We start from the raw sequence: 20,444 nt of genomic DNA, 5'->3' as shown, positions 1-20,444 counted from the left end.
GTCCTATGTCCAATCTCCCTTGTTCTTTCTGCACCCACCCTACTAGCCTATCTTCTAGTGGTCTTCCTACCATATTATCCCAGACAGAAACAATTCCAAGTTTTTGAAAAAAATCAATAAAATTATTCAATAGAAAAGACAAAGCTGGCTTACCATCTCCACTTCTTGAAGGGCTTTCTCTAGCCATTTCAATATCTTTTACTTCAAAATTAGTCAAGACAGACCCACCAGCTTCTTGGAAATCCTGTGCAAACGACAAAGCTACCTGCCGATAGTCCACAATGCCAGTATATGGACAATCAATTGCCATGAGACCCTGGGACAGAATTATGAAAAGGTTAAATGATACAAACAAGAATCAATAAGGTTTGTTCAAATGTTTATTTTTGGTGGGATTTTTTCTTGTTTATTTTGATGTAAAACACACATTAACATTGTTTGGCAAAAATCTGACAGTCCTAAAAAATAACAAAGAAGTTTGTTCCAGTAAGTGCTTAAATTTGTTAATGAGCACATAAAGAATGTTTCTATCAAAGGAGAGAAATAACACTAGCTAAATAAGAAAATCTCTATTACCAGAAAACAATTTTCCTCTTTATAGGAAAATTTTGTCAGGTTCTTCCAGCTGCTACAATGAGTTTCCTAATCTTATTCATTCCCTAACATATCTGATTCTGAGTTGAATTTCAAAAAACTATGTTCAAGTAGACTCCACTGAGATTTCCTCAGTGGTGTATCATACAATGCCCACACTGTGAAAACTCAGAGAATCAGTCTAGTTAGCTCTTCACAATATTTGCAAAGCCTTGCATTGACTGCTGCAGATTCTACCTTCAAAAATACAAATATGGAATGGAGATTTTATGTGATTAAATCAGACTTTCTCTCCAGGAATGTGAAGAATTAACAATCTATTACTTTGTTTTTGTGTTTGTTTTTGACCCCAGAAGATATGTCCAAACTCTGTAGATAAATGTTCTAAATTCATGCTTTTTTTAATTTTTGAAGTGAATGTTGAATGTGCCATTGGCCTTTTCTAAATCTTAAGAGGATAAGAATAGAATTTCACACATTAAGCACAAACTACATTTTTGTGATAGCACCTCGGTAATAACACCATTTTCTATTGCCTTACTGATTATGTATCAGTTCACCAAATATCCTGTAAGAGGGTAACCACTTCCCAGTATAACTAATGTCCAGATCCTGAGTGCAACCAGTAAATTCTGCTGTCCTCTTGCTTGACCAGCACAGCATGGTTGTTGTTGCTATTTTAAAATATTATCTAAAATAAGGTTATTTTAAACATCTCACTCTTGAATTCACCACCTCATCCCCACCCACCTCATGATGAACTTGGCCTTTAAAGGCTTTTGATTTTGCCAACCACCCCTGACTAATGCTTCTATGTGACCAGATCATGCTAAAGATAAAGGCTCACAAAACACCAGTCTCTTTTCACACACTGAAAGTGACATTTGGCAAACTTCTGATGGTCTTCTGATGGTCTTGTTTCCAGATTATGAGAGCATTTGCTAAATATAAGAAATTATTTCTTCTGTCTCAATAGTTGATGAATGTAAAACTACATTAGCCCTGGTCACTGCCCAATAATCCCTAAATGTACAGGTCAATAGTTATAACTTAACTTTAACCTACAGATAGTATTTTGGGTACAATTACTCAGAGAGGTAATTTGGAAACAACTAATCTGGTTTTTGTTCCCTATTTCTGCTTTCCTTAGCCTTTTTTTTTTTTTTTTTTTTTTTTTTGGTACTAGGGATTGAGTGAACCCAGGGGTGCTTTACTAACTGAGCTATATCCCCAGTCCTTTATATATATATATATATATATATATACTTTTTTTTTTTTTTGAAACAGGGTCTTGCTGAGTTGCTGAGGCTGGTTTTTAACTTGCAATCCTCTTGCCTCAGTCTCCCAAATTGCTGGGATTACAGGTGTGCACCACCATCCCCAGCTATCCTTAGCCCTTTTCTGCCTATAAAGCCAACCTCTGTAGAGCTTCAATGTAACCCCTTTTCATTGGAGCTACTGTAATTAAGACATGGTAGTAGTAAAAGAAGAAACAATGAGAACAGAGTCCAGACACACCTACCCATATACAGAAAATTCACACAGAAAATACTGCAGTGCAGTGGGGAAATAATGGTCTTTTTGATAAATGGTACAGAGTTAACTGGATATCCATAGTGGGGAAAAATTTTGCCTTGATCCATACCTCACATCATATTCAAAAATCAATTCCAAATGATAAAACAATAAAACTTTTAGAAAAACACATGAAGTACCTTCCAGGCCTTGGGCCAATCAAAAATTTCTCAAACAGAACACAAAAAGCACTAAACATAAAAGAGAAACATATGTATATTGCTAAAATTAGTATATTAAGAACCTCTGCTCGTCTAAAGGCACTATTAAAGTAAAAAAACAAGTTACAAGAAGATAGGAGATTTGCAATATATATTTGCAATATATAATTAATTATACACATACATTGCAAGTATATATATTGCATATATATTGCCCAATAAAGTCATATCTAAACTATATAAAAAACTTAAAAATTAATAAGAATAATTATAAGAAAGGCAGTAAACCCAAAAGAAAAATAGGCAAAGGATTGGGTACTTCACAAAAGAAAATATCCAAATGGCTCATAAACATATGAAAATATAGCCAGGTGCAGTGATGCATGTTGGTAATCCCAGGGACTCAGGAGGCTGAGGAAAGAGAATAACAAGTTCAAGACCAGACTCAGCAATTTAGCAAAGCCCTAAGCTACTTAGCAAGATAAAAAAATAAAAAAGGACTAGGGATGTTGCTCAGTGGTGTGTCCCTGTGTTCAATCCCTTGTACAAAAAAAAAAGAAAAAAGAAAAAAAGAAAGAGAAAAGGTATATAACTTTGCATCATCAGGGGAATGTAAATTAAAATCATAATATAATACTACAGGTCAAGCATCCCTACTCTGAAAGTCCAAGATCTGAAAAGCTCCAAAAGCTGAAATGACAACATGATGCTCAAAAAGTTTAGATATTGCCTGACATGGTGGTAGTGCACAGCTGTAATTCCAGCTACTTGGGAGACTGAGGCGGAGAATTACAAGTTTGAGACCTGGACAACTTAGTGAGATCCAATCTCAAAATAAAAAAAATGAAAAAACAGTGGGGGACTAGGGATGTAGCTCAGTGTAGAGTGCTTAGACATATGGAAGAATGTGGCACAAATGTTGTTTCTGAGCTTCCTTGTAGCCAATGCAAACAGGACAACAAAGTCAGTGAAATGATTCAGTGTCCATAAAATAAAACAAGTCAACTGCTCAGAAAGAACAAAAATATTCTCAGAACTAAGATCATAGAGGAATTTCTCCTCAAGGTTCTCAGAGCAAGATGTTGTGTAACGGTCAACAATGTATGTCCTCAACCACATCCTGAGAAGCTAGAATGAGTGACATGATTGCCCTCCTCATAAGCTAATGACATAAAAACAATTCAAAGAGAGTAACTGGGGTCAAAGAGTAGGACAGGGAAAGAAAATGCTGCAGTTTAGGTATGCTACTCTGACGGTCTGCAGAGATGTAAAGGAGTTAAGTAGCCTACCTATCCTCTCAGCTACGTCTTGTAACTGATGTTTCTCAAAACCAAGCTTTTGATAAGCATGGTCTGGCATGAGTTCTAGGTCATGCTCTCTAAGACAGATACCTGGAGTCCAACTCTTTCAAAGTGCCAATAAAATGGTAGAAGGTAGGGAACAGGAGATATAGCCATTTACTGGAATAATTGCTGGAACCTGGGATTGAACTCAGTCTCTGAAAGGTTATCAATGAAAGATGACATGTAGAATAACCTATTATTATTCATATTTCAAGAATGAAGATATTTTTCACCTTAGTATGTGTTAAGCAAGATACTCTGCAACTCACTCTTCACATTCATGCCAGGCATATCTTCCTAAAATAGGTATCGGACACTATAGCTATCCTCTTCAAAAATTTTCAGTTGTTCCCCATGCCTACAGGAAATTTTTCAGTTATTAGCATGAATGCCAATCCCTTTAATATGGGCCTAATCCTGACTTTCCAGTCTCATCTCTTATCTCTCCTTACATACCCTAAACTCCAACCACACCTAATTGTTCAGTGTTTTCCAAACATGCCATGGATATTTGGCAGGATGGGGCACAAATAGGCTGCTATAAACATTTTAGCACATATGTTTTGGGAAACCCAAGTTCATATTTCTGTACTTCCTCTTGCCTTTGTTTATATTGCTTGGACCTGGTATTTTCTCAAAGAAAGAAGAAATTGGGTGTCCTGTTTTCTGGTAATGCCCTCTATGTCAGTCACTTCGGTGCTCTGTGCCAGGATCATCTGATTTTATGATCCTTGCCTCCTATATATTCACCCTCAGACTCCATGAAAAAGGACTGAGTCCTAAATGAAAACATCCGTTTGGCCATGTGCATGAGGCTGGTGAATCACTTACCCTACAATATGGCTCCTTCTTTTTTATATCCTCCTGCTGAATCAGTCTCAAACCTTGAACACCATTCTGCAGGCCCCTCTCATACAGGGCCCGAAGTCTAGGGATTTCTTCTTGTTCAACAGCTACTATTAGCTTCAAAAAATAAAATGATAAAAAGTTTGTAGAGAGTTAAGCATATCATCAGCTATGAAAGATATAAAGTCCATGAAAATCACAAATTTTTATATGATTCAAATAGGTTTAATTAAAAATTTTTTCTTCATGTATCTACTTCCTCCTTTCTTCAGGACTTTATCTTCGTCCTTTACCAAGAAAAGTTTTCTTAAAAAAATGGAATTAGAACAAATTTTCAGGCTAGGGCTATACAGTGGCAGAGCGTTTGCCTAGCATGTATGAGGCATTGGATTGGATCCTTAGCACCACATAAAAATAAACAAAATAAAGGCATTCTGTCCATCTACAACCACACATAAATAAAGAGTAAATATAAAACAAAATTTCCCTTAAATCATGACAAATGCAGCTTCAGTTTCCACTTCTATTATCATCACCTCTACTTGCATCTTGGCCATAAGTAACTATTATCATTACTCAGTCCCACAGGCAAGAGAAACACAGTTTGCTTAGCCTTTACATTTTTCAAAACAAATGGCCTTCTTATTTCTATAAGGAAATGTGAAATACCAGTACATCAAAAAGACAGCTGGTAATCTGTGTAATAGGAAATCACTGACAGAAAAACTTCCCTTTTATTTCTTGGAATAAATTACAAAGTATTTTCTCTGCATTCTGTTGCAAAGGAAAATAATTAGTAAATCCATCAACTTTATTCAGAAATCTTTCATTTCCAGGTAAAGTATCTGAAGTCAAATTTCTTCTTATTTAACAGTTACCAGCAAACACGGCACAGATGCACATTCACAGGTACATTAGAATTCACAAGTAACTATTTCATACCATAGAGTCAACAGAATTTCATGAGGTAATGTTTTTAATCAAGGTGTAAAGGCCATTTAAATCAACAAATGACTAATCTTAAAAATAGAAGAGAAATAAAAGGACATTACCAAGAAAATAAAAAGACAATTCATAGAATGTGAGAAAATATCTGTAACCCATAAAACTGATAAAGGTCTGGTTGGTACCCAGAATCCATAAAGAACTTTTGCAACTTAACAACAAAAACTGTACAATATTATATCTTGCTTTTTTTCACTTAACATTTTGTCAGAGCCACTTCTCACATTAATAAAAACAATTGTCACAGCATCTTTAATGACAACAATAAGCTTTTATTCTTAAAAACCACATAAAGAAAGGACATCACTACCAACTTTACAGAAAGAAAAAGACTTATAAGGGAAAGGTATGACAATTGTACACCAATAAACTAGGTAATCTAAATGAAATGAACAAATTCTTAGAAGGATACAAACTTCTAAAAATGATTTGGAAAAAAAATAAAAATTTATTCAGACCTGTAACAAGTAAGGAGATTGAAAACTTCCCACAAAGAAAAGCCCAGGCATCAAAGGTTTTGCTCACGAATGCCATCAAATGTTTAAAAGAATTATTGGAGATTAGGGATATAGCTCAGTTGGTACGGTGCTTGCCTAACACGCATAAGGCCCTGGGTTCAATCCCCAGCACCACCAAAAAATAGAATAAAATAAAAATTATTACTAGTTCTTCATAAAATGTTCCAAAAAAACAGAAGAGGAAGAAATGCTTACCTAATTCTATGAAGACAATATTAGCCTTATACCTAACACAAGAAATTACAGACCAATATTTCTTGGTAAACACACACACACACACACACACACACACACACACACACACACAATTAGGGTGTGTGTGGAGGGCTGGCGATCAAACCCAGGGCCCTGTACCTCTTAAGCATGTACTCTATCACTGAGCTACACCCTCAGCCCTACCATATAAAGATTGATGCAAAAATCCTGAACAAAATATAAAAACTGAATTCAGCAACATATATATATTATATCATGATGTAGTGGGATTTATTGCATAGCAAGGCAAGATCAATTTCACATCCAAAAGTCAATGAATGTGGTCTGGCTCGTGGCTCAGTGGAAGAGCGCTTGTCTAGCACGTGAGGCACTGGGTATGATGCTCAGCACCACATAAAAAAATAAACAAAATTAAGTTATTGTGTTCATCTACAACTAAAAAATATTTTTTTAAAAAGTCAAAGAATATAATATACTATAGTAATAAAGTACAAAACCACATAATCACCTCAAAGAATCAGAAAAGGCATTTGAGAATTTCTTACACCCTTTCATGATTTAAAAAAAAAAAAAAAAAAAAAAAAAAAAAACTCCACAAGCTAGGAATAGAAAGGAACTTCTTTAACCTGATAAAGGGAATCTCCAAAAACAAAACCAGAACAAAAAACCCACAGCTAACATCATACTTGAGGCAGAAGACCAATTTAATCTTAGGATAAAAAGCAAAACAAGAACAACCACTTTTACCACTTCTACTCAACACTGCATAGGTAGTTCTAATCATTAGTTCTAAGCAAGCTAAATAAGTAAATAAATGGCATCTGTAGTGGTTAATTTGAATTGTCAGCTTGATAGGATTAAAAGATGCCTAAGAATAAGAGGCTTCTGGGTGTGACAATGAAAGTATGTCTAGGAATGGTTGGCATGTGGGATAGAACTGAAGTGGAGACCCTCCCTAAGCAGGACAGCACCATCCAACAGGTTGGCGGATTGGGTGTAATAAATTTGGAAGAACAAGGAAGCAACAGCAGATGCAAGCTCAATTCCTCTTGAATGGGTTCTTGATTGCTGCTGCAATTGCCTGAGGATATCAGACTCTCGCTCCTTCACTCTTCTAAAGTGGACTCTGCCAGTGACTTTTGAGGGAGTTCCCAGAAGCCTTCGTTCCCAGACTGGGATAGCATCGTTGATCCCTCTTGTTCAGAGGCTTCAGCATCTTGGCCTGTGCAGCTACTGGTTCCTCTGTCTCTCCAACCTGCAGATATGGGACTATCCAGCTTCTGGTTGTGTAAGCCAATCTAATAAGTCCCCTTTTTATAATCATATAAAAATAGCTCTATCTATCTATTTATCTATCTATCTATCTATCTATCTATCTATCTATCTATCTCCTGTTGGTTCTGTTCCTCTAGAGAACACTTTCAATTTCAACCAAATTGAAAAGGAAATAAAATAATTTATTTGTATTTGACATGATTTTGCAGATAGAAAAGCCTAAGAAATACACACACCCACACTCACATAGTCACACCCAATTAGAACTAATAAATTAGTTCAGAAAGACTTCAGGATAAAAAACTCAATATACAAAAATTAATCATATTCTATATATTAGGAATGAATAATAAAAAATGAAATTAAGATAATTTCCCTCACAAAAGCATCAATAAGAATGAAATATGAAGAAATAAATTTAACAGAAGATAAGACATACACTGAAAACTATAAAACATTGTTGAAAGAAATTAAAGAAGATCTAAATAAGTAAAAGAAATCTTCTGTATTCATGGACTACAAGATTTAATATTGTTAAAATGGCAGTATTCTCCAAATTGATAAACATAGTCAACATAATTCCTATCAAAATCCCACCTGCCTTTTTGGAGAAATTGACAACTTGCCCCCAGAATTTGTTTAGAAATGTTAGGGTCCCAGAATAGCTATAATAATCTTGAAGAAGAAAAAGTTGGAGAACTCCAATACTGGCATAAGGACACACATATACATCAGTGGAACTGAGAACCCATAAACATTTTTTGTTCAATGGAGTTCTGATAAGGATGCTAACACAACTCATGTAGAAAGAATAGTCTTTCCAACAAATGATGCTGATACAACTAAGTATCTATATGTAAAACATGAAGTTTGACCCCTCCCTCATACCACATATCAAAATTAATTCCAAAGTGATCATAGATTTAAATGTAAGAGCTAAGGCTGAAAACCTCATAGAAAAAATTATAGGAGAAAATCTTTATGATCTAAGGTTAGGCAAGCCTTCTTAGATATGATATTAGAAGCATGAACAACAAAAGAAAAAAGATAAACTGAACTGTTGTGGTTTGGATATGAAGTGTTCCCCCAAACTCCTGTGTTAATACAGGAAGTATAGAGGTAAAATGATTAGATTGTGAGAGACATAACCTAATCAGTCCACCCTTTGTTTATTTGTTTATTTATTTGGTGGTGCGGGGGATTAAACCCAGGGCTTTGTACATGCTACCAACTGAGCTATATCCCTAGTCCCAGTTCATCCTACTTTGACTGAACCAACTGGGTGGCAACTACTGGCAGGTGGAGCATGGCTAGAGGAGGTTTGTCACTGGAGGCATGACCTGAAAAGGTTCATCTTCTGTTTTCTCTGCTTCCTGGCTGCTTTGAGCAGAAGATCTTTCCTCCACTGTGCCCTTTGGTCATGATGTTCCACCTCACCTTTGGCCCAGAGCCACAGAGTCAGACAACCATGAACTGAACCTCTGAAACTGTGAGCCAAAAGAAATGTTTCTTCCTCTAAGTTGTTCTTGTCGGGTATTCTGGTCACAGTGATGAAAAAGCTGACTAACACACTGGGCTTTATCAAAATTAAAAACTTTAGTGCTTCAAAGGGCACCATCAAGAAAGTAAAAAAGAAAACCCACAGAATGGTACAAAACATTCCAAATCACATGGGTAACACAGCGTCTTCCCTTATCCACTGTTTCATTTTCTGAGGTTGCAGTTACTTGCAGTCAACCACAGTCTAAAAATATTAAATGAAAAATTCCAGAAATAAATAATTCAAAAGTTTTAAACTGCATATCATTCTTGAGTAGCAGGATGAAATCTTGTACCACTCTGCTCCACCTTGTCTAGGATGGGAATCATTCCTTTGTCCAGTATATCTATATTGTATACACTACTCAACCATTAGTCACATTGTAGCCATCTCAGATACCACATTGATTGTCATGGTATAGTACTTGTGTTCAAGTAGCTCTTATTTTACTTAATAAGAGCTCCAAAGCACAAGAATAGTGATAATGGCAAGTGTTATCTCACATCATCATAAGAAGAATGAATACAGCACAATAAGACATTTTGTGGGGTTTTGTTTTTTTATTTTTTTCTTCTCATTTGAGTGGCCTGGGATTCGAACCGCGGTCCTTCCGCATACTAGGCGAACGCTCTCCAAAAGGAGCTAGTTCGTCAGCTCCACAATAAGACATTTTGAGAGAGACTAATCACATTCATGTAATGTTTATCATGGCTTATTGTTATAATTGTTCTTTTTTATTAGTTGTTATTGTTAACCTCTTACTTTGCCTATTTTCACATTAAAGTTTGCATAAGAAATATCAAGATATATTTAGGATTCAGTGCTATGCAAGATGTCAGGCAATTACAGGGGGTCTTGGAAAGCATAATTTGTGGATAAGAGGGGAGTACTGTATCTAAAATATATAAAGAATACATATCATTCAACAATAAAATAAAAAATAGCCCAATTTAAAAATGATCAAAAGATCTGAATATACATTTCTCCAAAGAAGTTATATGAATGACCAAAAGCACATGAAAAGATGTCAAAACAGATGCAGCAATCCAAAGGAAATTAAATCGATCAGAGAAATATCTGCATTCCTACATTTATTATGGCATTATCCACAGTTTCCAAGATACAGCATCAACTGAAGTGTCCATCAATGGATGCATACATAAAGAAAATGCAGCATATATACACCCTAAAAAGGAAGTCTTGTCATTTGTAACAACACATATGAACATTTAAAACATTATGTCCTTACTTCATCAAGTGAAATAAGCCAAGCACAGAAAGAAAAAAACTGTATGATCTTCAAAATAGAGAATGGAATGGTAGTTACCAGTGGCTGGGGATTAGAGAAATGTAGTCAAAAGATACAAAATTTCAGTTAGACAAAAGGAATAAGTTCATTAGATCAATTGTATAAAGTGGTGACTATAGTTAATAACAATGTACTGTATTTTTGAAGACTACTAAGAGAGTTTAAGATTTTAAAATGATAAGTATGTGAAGGAGCACATGTTAGCTAAATATAGTCCAATGGCTATATTATCATGTACTTATCCAAGTTATCATGTACATGTTATGCACAATATGTATAATTTTGCCAATTAAAAATAAATTAATTTGGGCTGGGGTTGTGGCTCAGTGGTACAGTGCTTGCCTAGCATGTGTGAACCATTGGGCTCGATTCTCAGTACCACATATAAATAAATGAATAAAATAAAGGTCTATCAACATCTAAAAAATATTTTTAAAAAATAAGTTAATTTAAAAAGGAAAAAATTATCAACTTCATTAATCACTAGGACAATGCAAATCAAATCCACAATGAGGTATAACTTCATATCTACTAGGATGGCTAAAACACAAAGACAATAACAGGCATTGGTGAGGATATAGTGAAGTGGGAATCCTTGTTAATTACCGGGGGAAATGTAATGTAAAACAGCATCTTGGAAAAGAGCTGGGCAATTCCACAAAATGTTAAAGATAAAGTTTCCCTTATGACTTAACAATTCTACTCCTAGGTATATAACAGGGAGAAATGAAAACATGTTCCCATAAAAACAGGTAGAGGAATGTCCATAACACTGTTCACAACAGTAAAAATGTGGAAACAACTGAAATATCTATCAACTGATAAAATAGATAAAAAACAAAATGTGGCACATTCATACAATGAAATATTATTCAGTCACAAAAGGAAATGAAGCACTAATTCATGCTACAACCTTTGAAAACATTAGGCCAAGTTAAATTAGTAACAAGAGACTACATGAAAAGATGCTCTGACATGATTCTATTTATATAAAATGAACAAAATAGGCAAATTAACAGAGACAGAAAGTATATTAGTAGTTGCTAAGGGAGCAAGGAAGACAGAAATGGGGAGTGACTGCTAATTGGTATGGGGTTTCTTTTTGGAATAAGGAAAATATTCCAAAATTAGATAGTGCTGTGATGGTTGCACAATTTTGTGAATAGACTAAAAACTGAACTGTACACTTTAAACGTGTAAATTATATATCAAATAAAGTTGTTATATTAAAAGTTACACGAAATTAGTCATACCATCTTTTTTTGTTATTCTCTAATACTAGACTGCACAAATTATATAGATAAAAGGCAGAAAAAGTTAGATATTTTTAAAAAATTAAATATTAAACATCAGTAAGAAATGCTAATTATACATAAGTCAAGGCTCTAGTAAAATATCATACCTTGCCACATTGCTTGTAGGAAATTCCCTTCTGGTTACAGTACTCATAGATGAGGTCTGCACCTTGTACACACAACTTAGCCTTTAAAGATTCAGGTTTATAATATATTCCACTATGTATGACACCACTGTTATGTCCAGTCTGGTGAGTAGCTACAGAACAAGAGAAACAGGGTACAGAGAAAGTACATAACTCATGTAAAACCTAAGAGGTAAGGAAACAATTACAGCTGAAGCTTCTAGACACCAAATCATATCAAATCCTACCTCAATTTGTTCATATTATTGGTAATTTCCTCTAGCAGGTTTATCTGGTATCCATGTCACATTGCTCCTGCCTATGATTTCAACCATAATTCACTTGTCAAGACCAGCAAACCACTTTCCACTAGGACTCTCTGCACTCTGCTCCAGGACCTTTTCTGTCTTTTAGGGGGAGAGTCGGAGCTGTTCCACATCACTAGGGATAATCCTCAATGGAGAGAGACAACAGTTGATAGGTAAAAAAGCACAATCCTGGAAAACATTACCGCTCCTTAGAGGTTCCAGTGGAATCAAGCTCACAGCAACAAAGTCAATAAGTCACTCTCCTTCCTTGTCTTACTCTCTCCATCCCCTCACTTCTTCCTGCCTCCTCGGATAACCTCTCAAATAAATTACCCACACACAACTTCTGGTCCCAGGTTCTGCTTTCAGGAGAACCCAAAATAGGATACTAACATTGACATTCAGCATGATGGATTGGAACTGACAGAATGAACAGGTGCACAAGCAAGCCTGAAGATTAACACTGATAACATACATACCTAAATCTTTCTCCTTTTCCAGAACACCAATTGAAAGCGCAGGATGTCGCAGGATAAGTGCTCTGGCAGAGGCAAGGCCCACAATTCCACCACCGACAATGACTATGTCAAATGAGCTTTAAGAAAAAATTGACATTTAAAGAAATTTGTTTATCGTAGATATCACCACACTTCACGTGCATAATTTTCATCATCAGTGGGCAATTAAACATTAATTTATAATAATTAGAATAATATACATATGGGTTTTATGCAATTTGGTTTCACTCTTGTGAACAAACCTTGAAAGTCAAACACAATGCTGGTCAGTAGATTAACCAACTACTGTCTGTTAATTGGCAGGGAGGATGGCTGGTCACCTAAGCTGCACTAGGTCTCCACAGTACCCCACTGGGCCAGTTATATCACACTTTCTCTACCACCTATCCTTTTGAAATCCAAATATAGTATTTAAATAGTCTAACACATTAAGCCTTTAATATCTTAGTGTGCCAGGATTTATAAATTTTTTTTCTGTTGAGAAGAAAACAGCAGTAGGAATATTAAATTTTGAGAACTAGTTGGTCCAGAATGTGCTCAGAACCACAATCTTAGCCATGACAAACACCAATTACACAGCTCTGTTAAAAAGCATAAATGGCATGTGTAATTTATCTAACTCAATGAGAAGCCTAAACAATTCCCTTTAGCACTGACATCATGTTAACAAATCTATATGGTTTAAATCTGTCTTATAAGGACAACAGAGTGAGGGAAGTATCAGGATTAGGTCCTTCCTTTGAAAAGTGATCCAAGCTTCAAATACAAAATCCTTAGTAGCACATCAATTTGATTATGAGTGCCACCATGTCTATGTCTAGTACATCTGGAGAAACAGCTCCTGGAAAGCTAAGAACTAACACATGAGCTAGATAAATCAAATCCCGCATCTTAAGTTAATTTGGGAGTGAAGTGCAAAAAGTTCTCTCCTTCAGAACATGAGCCTCCTAACTTGGACAAGGGAGAGCCTCCAGGTGGTGATAACAGGTGCTTCTCCCCTGAAGCACCTTCAGATAGCTGGATGAAATGAGAACCAAGAAGTGTGTGTGACCGTGAACAATTCTCATATTTAAGAAGAAAGGGCATTAAAAAAGTGGCACAAGTTTAACAGGATTCTGGGTTCATTACCTTAATAATGCATATTAGCAAATGTTTACAGTGGTCAAGTGAAAAATCACTAATACGATCAGAATGTACATAAAAGTCTGGGATTTTGAACAGTTTTGTTTTTAAACATAATTTTCACTAGATAAAAGATAAAGCACTCATAGTCCATTATGGTTAATTACTCTTACCTATAACCATTGTTCCTTATGCAAATTTCACTACAGCCAGATCTTCAACAAAATCTAAAAAATCTGGCTTTTAAGAATTCCAGAAGAAGTGGGTGGGGGGAAGGAAAAATAATAGACTGAGACAAACATCATTACCCTATGTACATGTATGATTACACAAATGATGCAACTTTTGTGTACAACTTTGTGTACTTTGTGTACAACCAGAGAAACGATAGTTGTACCCCATTTGTGTACAATGAATCAAAAATTAAAAAAAAAAAATTCCAGAAGAATAGTTATGGCTAAAATAGGCTTTATATTTTCTAAAACCTCCATAATCTTATACTAAGGTAGGTGTTTAAAATATTTACAAATATTTAATATATTAGTATGTACATGATCACATTTTGTGCACTTTGTCACAAAATGTTTTTGTATGCCAACCAGTGTACTACAAATATCCTACAAGAACAGGTAGGGCTATAGCTCAGTGGTAGAGTACTTGCCTAGTATGGGCAAAGCCCTGGGTTCAAACTCTAGCGAGAAAGAAAAGAAAAAGGAAGAAAAACACATGCATATATATATATATTTTTTTTTTAAATCTTATTTTATATACACACATATATGGCCCATATACATGTATATGTATATATATATATATACCTATACACACACACACACACACATATACACACGTCTTTGTATATATATATATATTTTTTTTTTTTTTGCGGTGCTGGGGATCGAACCCAGGGCTTCATGCTTGCAAGGCAAGCACTCTACCGACTGAGCTATCTCCCCAGCCCTCTGTATATATTAAAGTGTGATGCCTAACAGGAAATCATCACTGATGTAACTGGCCCACTGCAGTATTGTAGAGACATACAGCAGCTTAGGTAACCAGCCATCCTCTCTGCCAGTAATAGTGTGTATATGTATGTATATGTGTAAATATATGTACAGACATATATATATGTGTATGCACACACACACACACACACAAAATAGATCCACAAAAGGGGTGTGCTGACGTGTATGCAAAAGAGAGATTTTTCATACTGTTCTTCCCTTTTTTTTTTTGGCTCCAAAGCATTTATTAGGGATTTTACATTCAGAGGGCACTGTAGCATCCCCTGAGGACAAATAGGACAAGAGGCTTCTACCTTGCTATGTCTGCAGTGAGGTGGTGGGGATATGAAATTGTATGCACGTTTAAGGAATTTGGCTTAGGGCTGGGGTTAGTTTCTTTCAGTGTTTTGGACAACCACCTGAACACCTTTATTGGTGCCTGAGAATGTTCAAGAGCCAACTGGTTTCCATCTGCTGGGAAAGTCACAGAGCTGGCTGGTCACAGAGGAATCAAGGCACTCTGGATTTCTCAGGACAGAGAATGAAGGTGGGAAAACTGGGCCCTCTGCAGCAGGACACTCCAACAGTAACATCTTGCTGACATCCTCTTTATTCCATTCTTGGGAGATATTAATGCCAACTGTAACAGTGCAGAAATTCAGTAGCAAAATTCGGTCTGTTTGAAGACTGGGACTAATTCCCAGGCTTGTCACTAGGTGAGTTCACATAGTGGCAATAAATTCCTGTGGAACTTTAGAATTATTTGGCTGCCTTTTTATAAGGTAGATGGTAGATGTGAGGACTAAATGAGTCCCTCAGCCACAACCTCAAAAGGTGGTTTTTAATAGCATTTTCTCCTCTAACTCAAATTACAAGTTTTTTTTAATTAAGTTGAAAATTCTTTTAACTGATGAAAATTCTTTTTTATGGAGGTTTTTTTGTTTTGTTTTGTTTTGTTTTGTCTTTTTACTATGCATCGCTTTCCCTTCATCTTCAGTGCTATTTTTTATTAATTCAAGCTGATCCTTTATTGTCCATGAGATCTTTTTTTAAAATTTTTGTATTTGTTTGCTTTAGATACACATGACGATAGAGTGTATTTTGACATATTATACATACATAACTTATTCTAATTAAGATTCCAGTCTTGTGGTTGTACATGATGTGGAGTATCACTGGTGGTGTATTCATATATGAACACAGGAAAATTATGCCAGATTAATTCTTCTGTCTTTTCTATTTCTATTCCCCCTCCCTTCCCTTCATTCCCCTTTGTCTAATCTACTGAACTTCTATTCTTCCCACCCCAATCCCTGTTGTGTGTTAACAACCACATATCAGAGAACATTCAACTTTTGGTTTTGGGGGATTGGCTTAACTCACTTAGCATGATTGTCTCCAGATCCATCCATTTACAAGCAAAAGTCATAAAGTCATTTCTTTTTAAGGCTGAGTAATATTCCATTGTGTGTATGTATATATTCCATTGTGTGGAATATTACTGAATTCACATTTTCCTTATCATTCATCTGTTGAAAGGTATCTAGGTTGGTTCCATAGCTTAGCTATGAATTGAGCTGCTATAAACATTGATGTGGCTGAGTCAAGGTATCAAACTATTTTTCTTCCTTACTTCAAGTTCAGCTATGATGATTTGCTAGTCTTCAAGTCTTATTTTCTGTAAAAACTAGCATTACCCTCACTTTTTACAGGTGGAGTCTTGATTTCTACAATATTGTTTCTCATCTTATTGCCCTTGGTAAATATAATATAAAACCTTTTAGTGAGGTAGTCAAGAAATTTTACCTGGCTCTTGTTTTTACAGATTATATTACAATCATCAATAAACTATTTTGAAACATACAACTATCATATGGAGTATAGTTTTTTTCAACTATATATGCCACCCTTCACTTCCCACCATTTAAACCTGAAGAATACTGTTATATACAGTGACATGAGATCACCAAAATATGTTTCACAAACTAAAGCACAGGGGCTGGAGATACAGCTCAGTTAGTAGAGTGCTTACCTAGCATATACAAGGCCCTGGGCTCAATCCCCAGCACCACAAAAAAAAAAAAAAAAACAGAAACAAAAACAAAAATAAAACACAAAAAACAAACTAAAGCACAAACCTCCAAGCATCGACTAATTGGGAAAGGGACCCATCACAACTGTCATAGATGAATACTGGAGAACATGAACAGGCCAACCTAATCATGGCCAACCAACTAACTTTTAGTTAGTTACTAACTAAAAACATTTATCAATAAATTTTTATATCATTAAATATTCACTGTAAAAATTTTAGAAGAAGTCAAGTGCAGTGGCACACACCTGTAATTCCAGCAATTTGGGAGGCTGAGGCAGGAGGATTACAAATTCAAGGTCAGCCTCAACAACTTGGCAAGGTCCTGAGCAACTTAGCAAGACCCTGTCTCAAAATTAAAAAATGAAAAATTAAAAGGGCTGAGAATGTGGCTCAGTAGTAAAGAACCTCCAGGTATTATCTGCAGTACCAAAAAAACAAAAACAAAAACAAAAAAACAATATTTTTAGAAGAAAATAGGACAAAATCTTTGGGATCTAAAGCTGACACCAAACCATGATCTGTAAAGGAAGGAAAATCAATAAGCTGGACATCATCAATACTTAAAATTTTTCCTCTATGAAAGACAGCTAAGACGAAAAGACAAACAGACTAAGTGAAAATACTTACAATTGCACATCTGACAAAGCACTCATACCTAGAATAACTAAAGAACTCATAAAACAAGTTACTTAGAAAATGGACAAAAGATATGAATGCACATAAAAAAAATGATCAATACTATTAGCCACTGCATTGCTTAAAAAAACCACTACATTATAACAATGCAAATTAAAACCACAATAAGATATCACTACATCTCTTTCAGAATGACTAAAATGAAAAAGTGAAAATACCATATGTGGGTGAGGATGAGGAAAAACTGTATCACGTATTTTTTTTTAAATTTTTTGTAGTTATAACTAGATGGTCAGAATGCCTTTATTTGCTTATTTTTATGTGGTGCTAAGGATCTAACCCAGTGCCTCACATATGCTAAGCAGAGCACTCTGCCACTGAGCTACAACCCCAGGCCTCACTTACATATTGTTTTTTTTTTTTTTTTTTGGTGCTGGGGATCAAACCCAGGGTCTTGTGCTTACAAGGCAAGCACTCTATCACTGAGCTATCTCCCCAGGCCCCTCACTTACATATTGTAGATGGGAATGTAAAATAGTACTGCCACTCTGGAAATGAAAGCTTATGTTCACAGTAGCTTTATTCAAAATAGGCAAAAATTGGAAACAGTCCAGAGGTCCTTAACTGGTGAATGGTTAAACCAACTGTAATGCATCCATGCCATGGAATGCTACTCAAACACGAGAAGAAAAAAAATACAACCACTATCAATACTGGCAACACCTTGGATCGATCTCAAGGACATTATGCTGTGTGAAGGAAAATGAATCTCAAAAGGTTACACACTGTGTTTTTTACTAATATATATCATGAGCAAAATGGCAAAATTATAGTATTGGAGTATGGAATAGTGGTTGTAAAGGGTTACAAAGAGTGGATAGGGAGGGTGTGAATATGAAGGGACACGTAACAGGGATATCTAATAATTCTACATCTTGAGAGGCTAGTTACACAAATAAACACATATGATTAAATTGCATAGAACTACACACATGTGTGGACACACACAAGTGCATGTAAAAAACTAATGAAACCTGAATGAGGTCTGTGGATTGTGCCAGTATCAAATCAATTTTCTACTTCTGATATTGTTCTACAGTTCTGTAAAATGTTACCATTGGAGTAAATGTGTGTGAGGAGTAGATGAAGGTTCTTGCACTATTTTCGCAACTTTCTATGGATCTATAAGTATTTCAAAATACAAATACAAACAAAATTTTCACTAAACCAACTTTACTTCCCTTGAGAAATCTTCCCAAAAGAACTGCCTACAAACCGCACAGCCAATCATTAACACTGTTATCTCCTATCCCTTTCCAATTCACCAGCACATAGTAGCCAGAGTCAACATTTGAAACATTAACATTTAATCTTTCATTTATTTTAAACCTTTTTAATAGTTTTCCATGGCTCTGAAATAAAAATCAGTGTGGAGTCAAAATTAAATCCCTGTTGTAACGTAGCAGGTGCTGATACCGCTGGTGAAGAGTTCTGCTCCCTCTAATGTTGAAGTTTGAACACTAGAGAAGCATGTCAAGGCAAGTATATTAAGCAGGTTTTATTTAAAAGTAGTAATAATACAGACTTCTCCGGAGGGGGAGAAAGGGGCCATGGCTGATGTTCTAGAATCCCAAGAAGTGAGTGCACCCTACATCTTTTGTAGGTAAAGGTCTCTATTCTCCAGTTTTCTCCCCCCACTTATCTCTCCTTCCTGACTAGGGCCGATTTTGCAGGTGAGATGTAAAAAGTGAGAAGCGGCATGGGGTAGGGGGAAGGCCAAAGTGATTCAACCAGGCAAGGGCCTGGGGGAATAATTAGCAGCTCCTTCCCTGCAGTCCTTGATAAGAGCCGGTAAATTTGGTAATCAATGAGTTCTGGAGATCCTTGACATTCCATTCTCCCAGGGGCAGTCTCCAAATTCCAGAGGCAAATGGCTTTCTTGGCCTCCATTTCCTCGATTTGACCCCATACCCTATTTCTACACTAACTGCTTGTCCTCAATTCTGGCTTCAGGGTCCTTCCACCCTTCCTGTCTTCAACTAAGCTCCAGTCACACTCCTATTGCCCACCTTCTAATCCTCAAAATAACCAAAAGCTTTTCACCCTTAGAGCCTTCACACAAACTGTTCCCTCTAGGAGAGTACAGAAAGTGGTTTCAAATGTGACCTCCAAACATCAAATTATAGGACACTGAATTTTACTGGCTTTGATAGGCAACTGAGAAGCTTCTCGCAAGGGCAAATGGCCGATTTAAGCCCGATACAAGCAACACCAGGGATGCCAGCTAATAAACAGTATATTTGACTGCTTATAATGTGCTAGATCCTTTTATCCTCAAAACGATCGCGAACAGGAGAGACGAAGATCTTGTTCACAATTGAGACTTTACGGTCAACAACCTGTCAACAGTTGAATATAGTGGAAGGGTGCATTTAAAGCCAGACCTGCTCTTTTGACCTCTACCCAAGACTGCCTTTCCTCTGGCCCATAAATACAGAGAATAAAATCGTAGCTCGGTAGCTCCTAAGATCGAGTTCCACTAGATCCCAACCTTCTCTCACACCCGGGACAAGGAAGTACCAGAAGGGGTATAAATTCAGCACGCGGCACCTCTGAAAGCAGTAGCAGCGCAGGCGGCAGGGGCGGGTCAGCAGGCACTCACCTGCTGCTAGCACTGCGGACACCTCCGCAAAGCGGCCAGGACCTTCCTGACGCGGGCCTGCACACCCGGGGGAAGCTCCCACGGGCCCAACCGCAGGCACCACCCAGGTAACGCAGCAGCGGCACCATCGCCTGCCCCCACTCCCCTTCCTCGGCCCCTAAAGGTAACAGCTTGAGCCCAATAGTGCGAGGGTCCCGCTACTCTATGGCCCCGCCCCCCATTCGGGGACCAATGAGGCGCGCGTTTTCACCACACGTGGGAGGGCCCGCGGCGGCCAATGGGCGCGCGCGGCGGAGG

At 36.6% G+C, this 20,444-nt stretch overlaps 1 protein-coding gene and 1 long non-coding RNA gene across 2 annotated transcripts in view; one reads left to right on the top strand and one right to left on the bottom strand.

Moving 5' to 3' along the window:
- L2HGDH (L-2-hydroxyglutarate dehydrogenase) overlaps nucleotides 1–20,349 on the bottom strand; it is a 46,635-nt gene extending 26,286 nt beyond the window's left edge. The window contains exons 1-5 of the mRNA XM_079119176.1: nucleotides 20,148–20,349; nucleotides 12,590–12,705; nucleotides 11,785–11,936; nucleotides 4,505–4,636; nucleotides 154–316 (exon numbers count right to left, since the gene is read on the bottom strand). Coding sequence (XP_078975302.1) covers nucleotides 154–316; nucleotides 4,505–4,636; nucleotides 11,785–11,936; nucleotides 12,590–12,705; nucleotides 20,148–20,275 — 691 coding nt within the window. The 5' untranslated portion in view covers nucleotides 20,276–20,349. The remainder of the gene's footprint in view (nucleotides 1–153; nucleotides 317–4,504; nucleotides 4,637–11,784; nucleotides 11,937–12,589; nucleotides 12,706–20,147) is intronic.
- The window catches only part of LOC306648876, a 603,819-nt gene that overhangs the window by 315,111 nt on the left and 268,264 nt on the right, over nucleotides 1–20,444 (top strand). The window lies entirely within an intron of this gene.

The sequence above is a fragment of the Sciurus vulgaris genome, assembly GCF_902686455.1.
Source record: "Sciurus vulgaris genome assembly, chromosome: 2".
NCBI lineage: Eukaryota > Metazoa > Chordata > Mammalia > Rodentia > Sciuridae > Sciurus > Sciurus vulgaris.
Note: the sequence above shows the minus strand (reverse complement) of the source record. Positions and strands in the feature narration are given on the sequence as shown.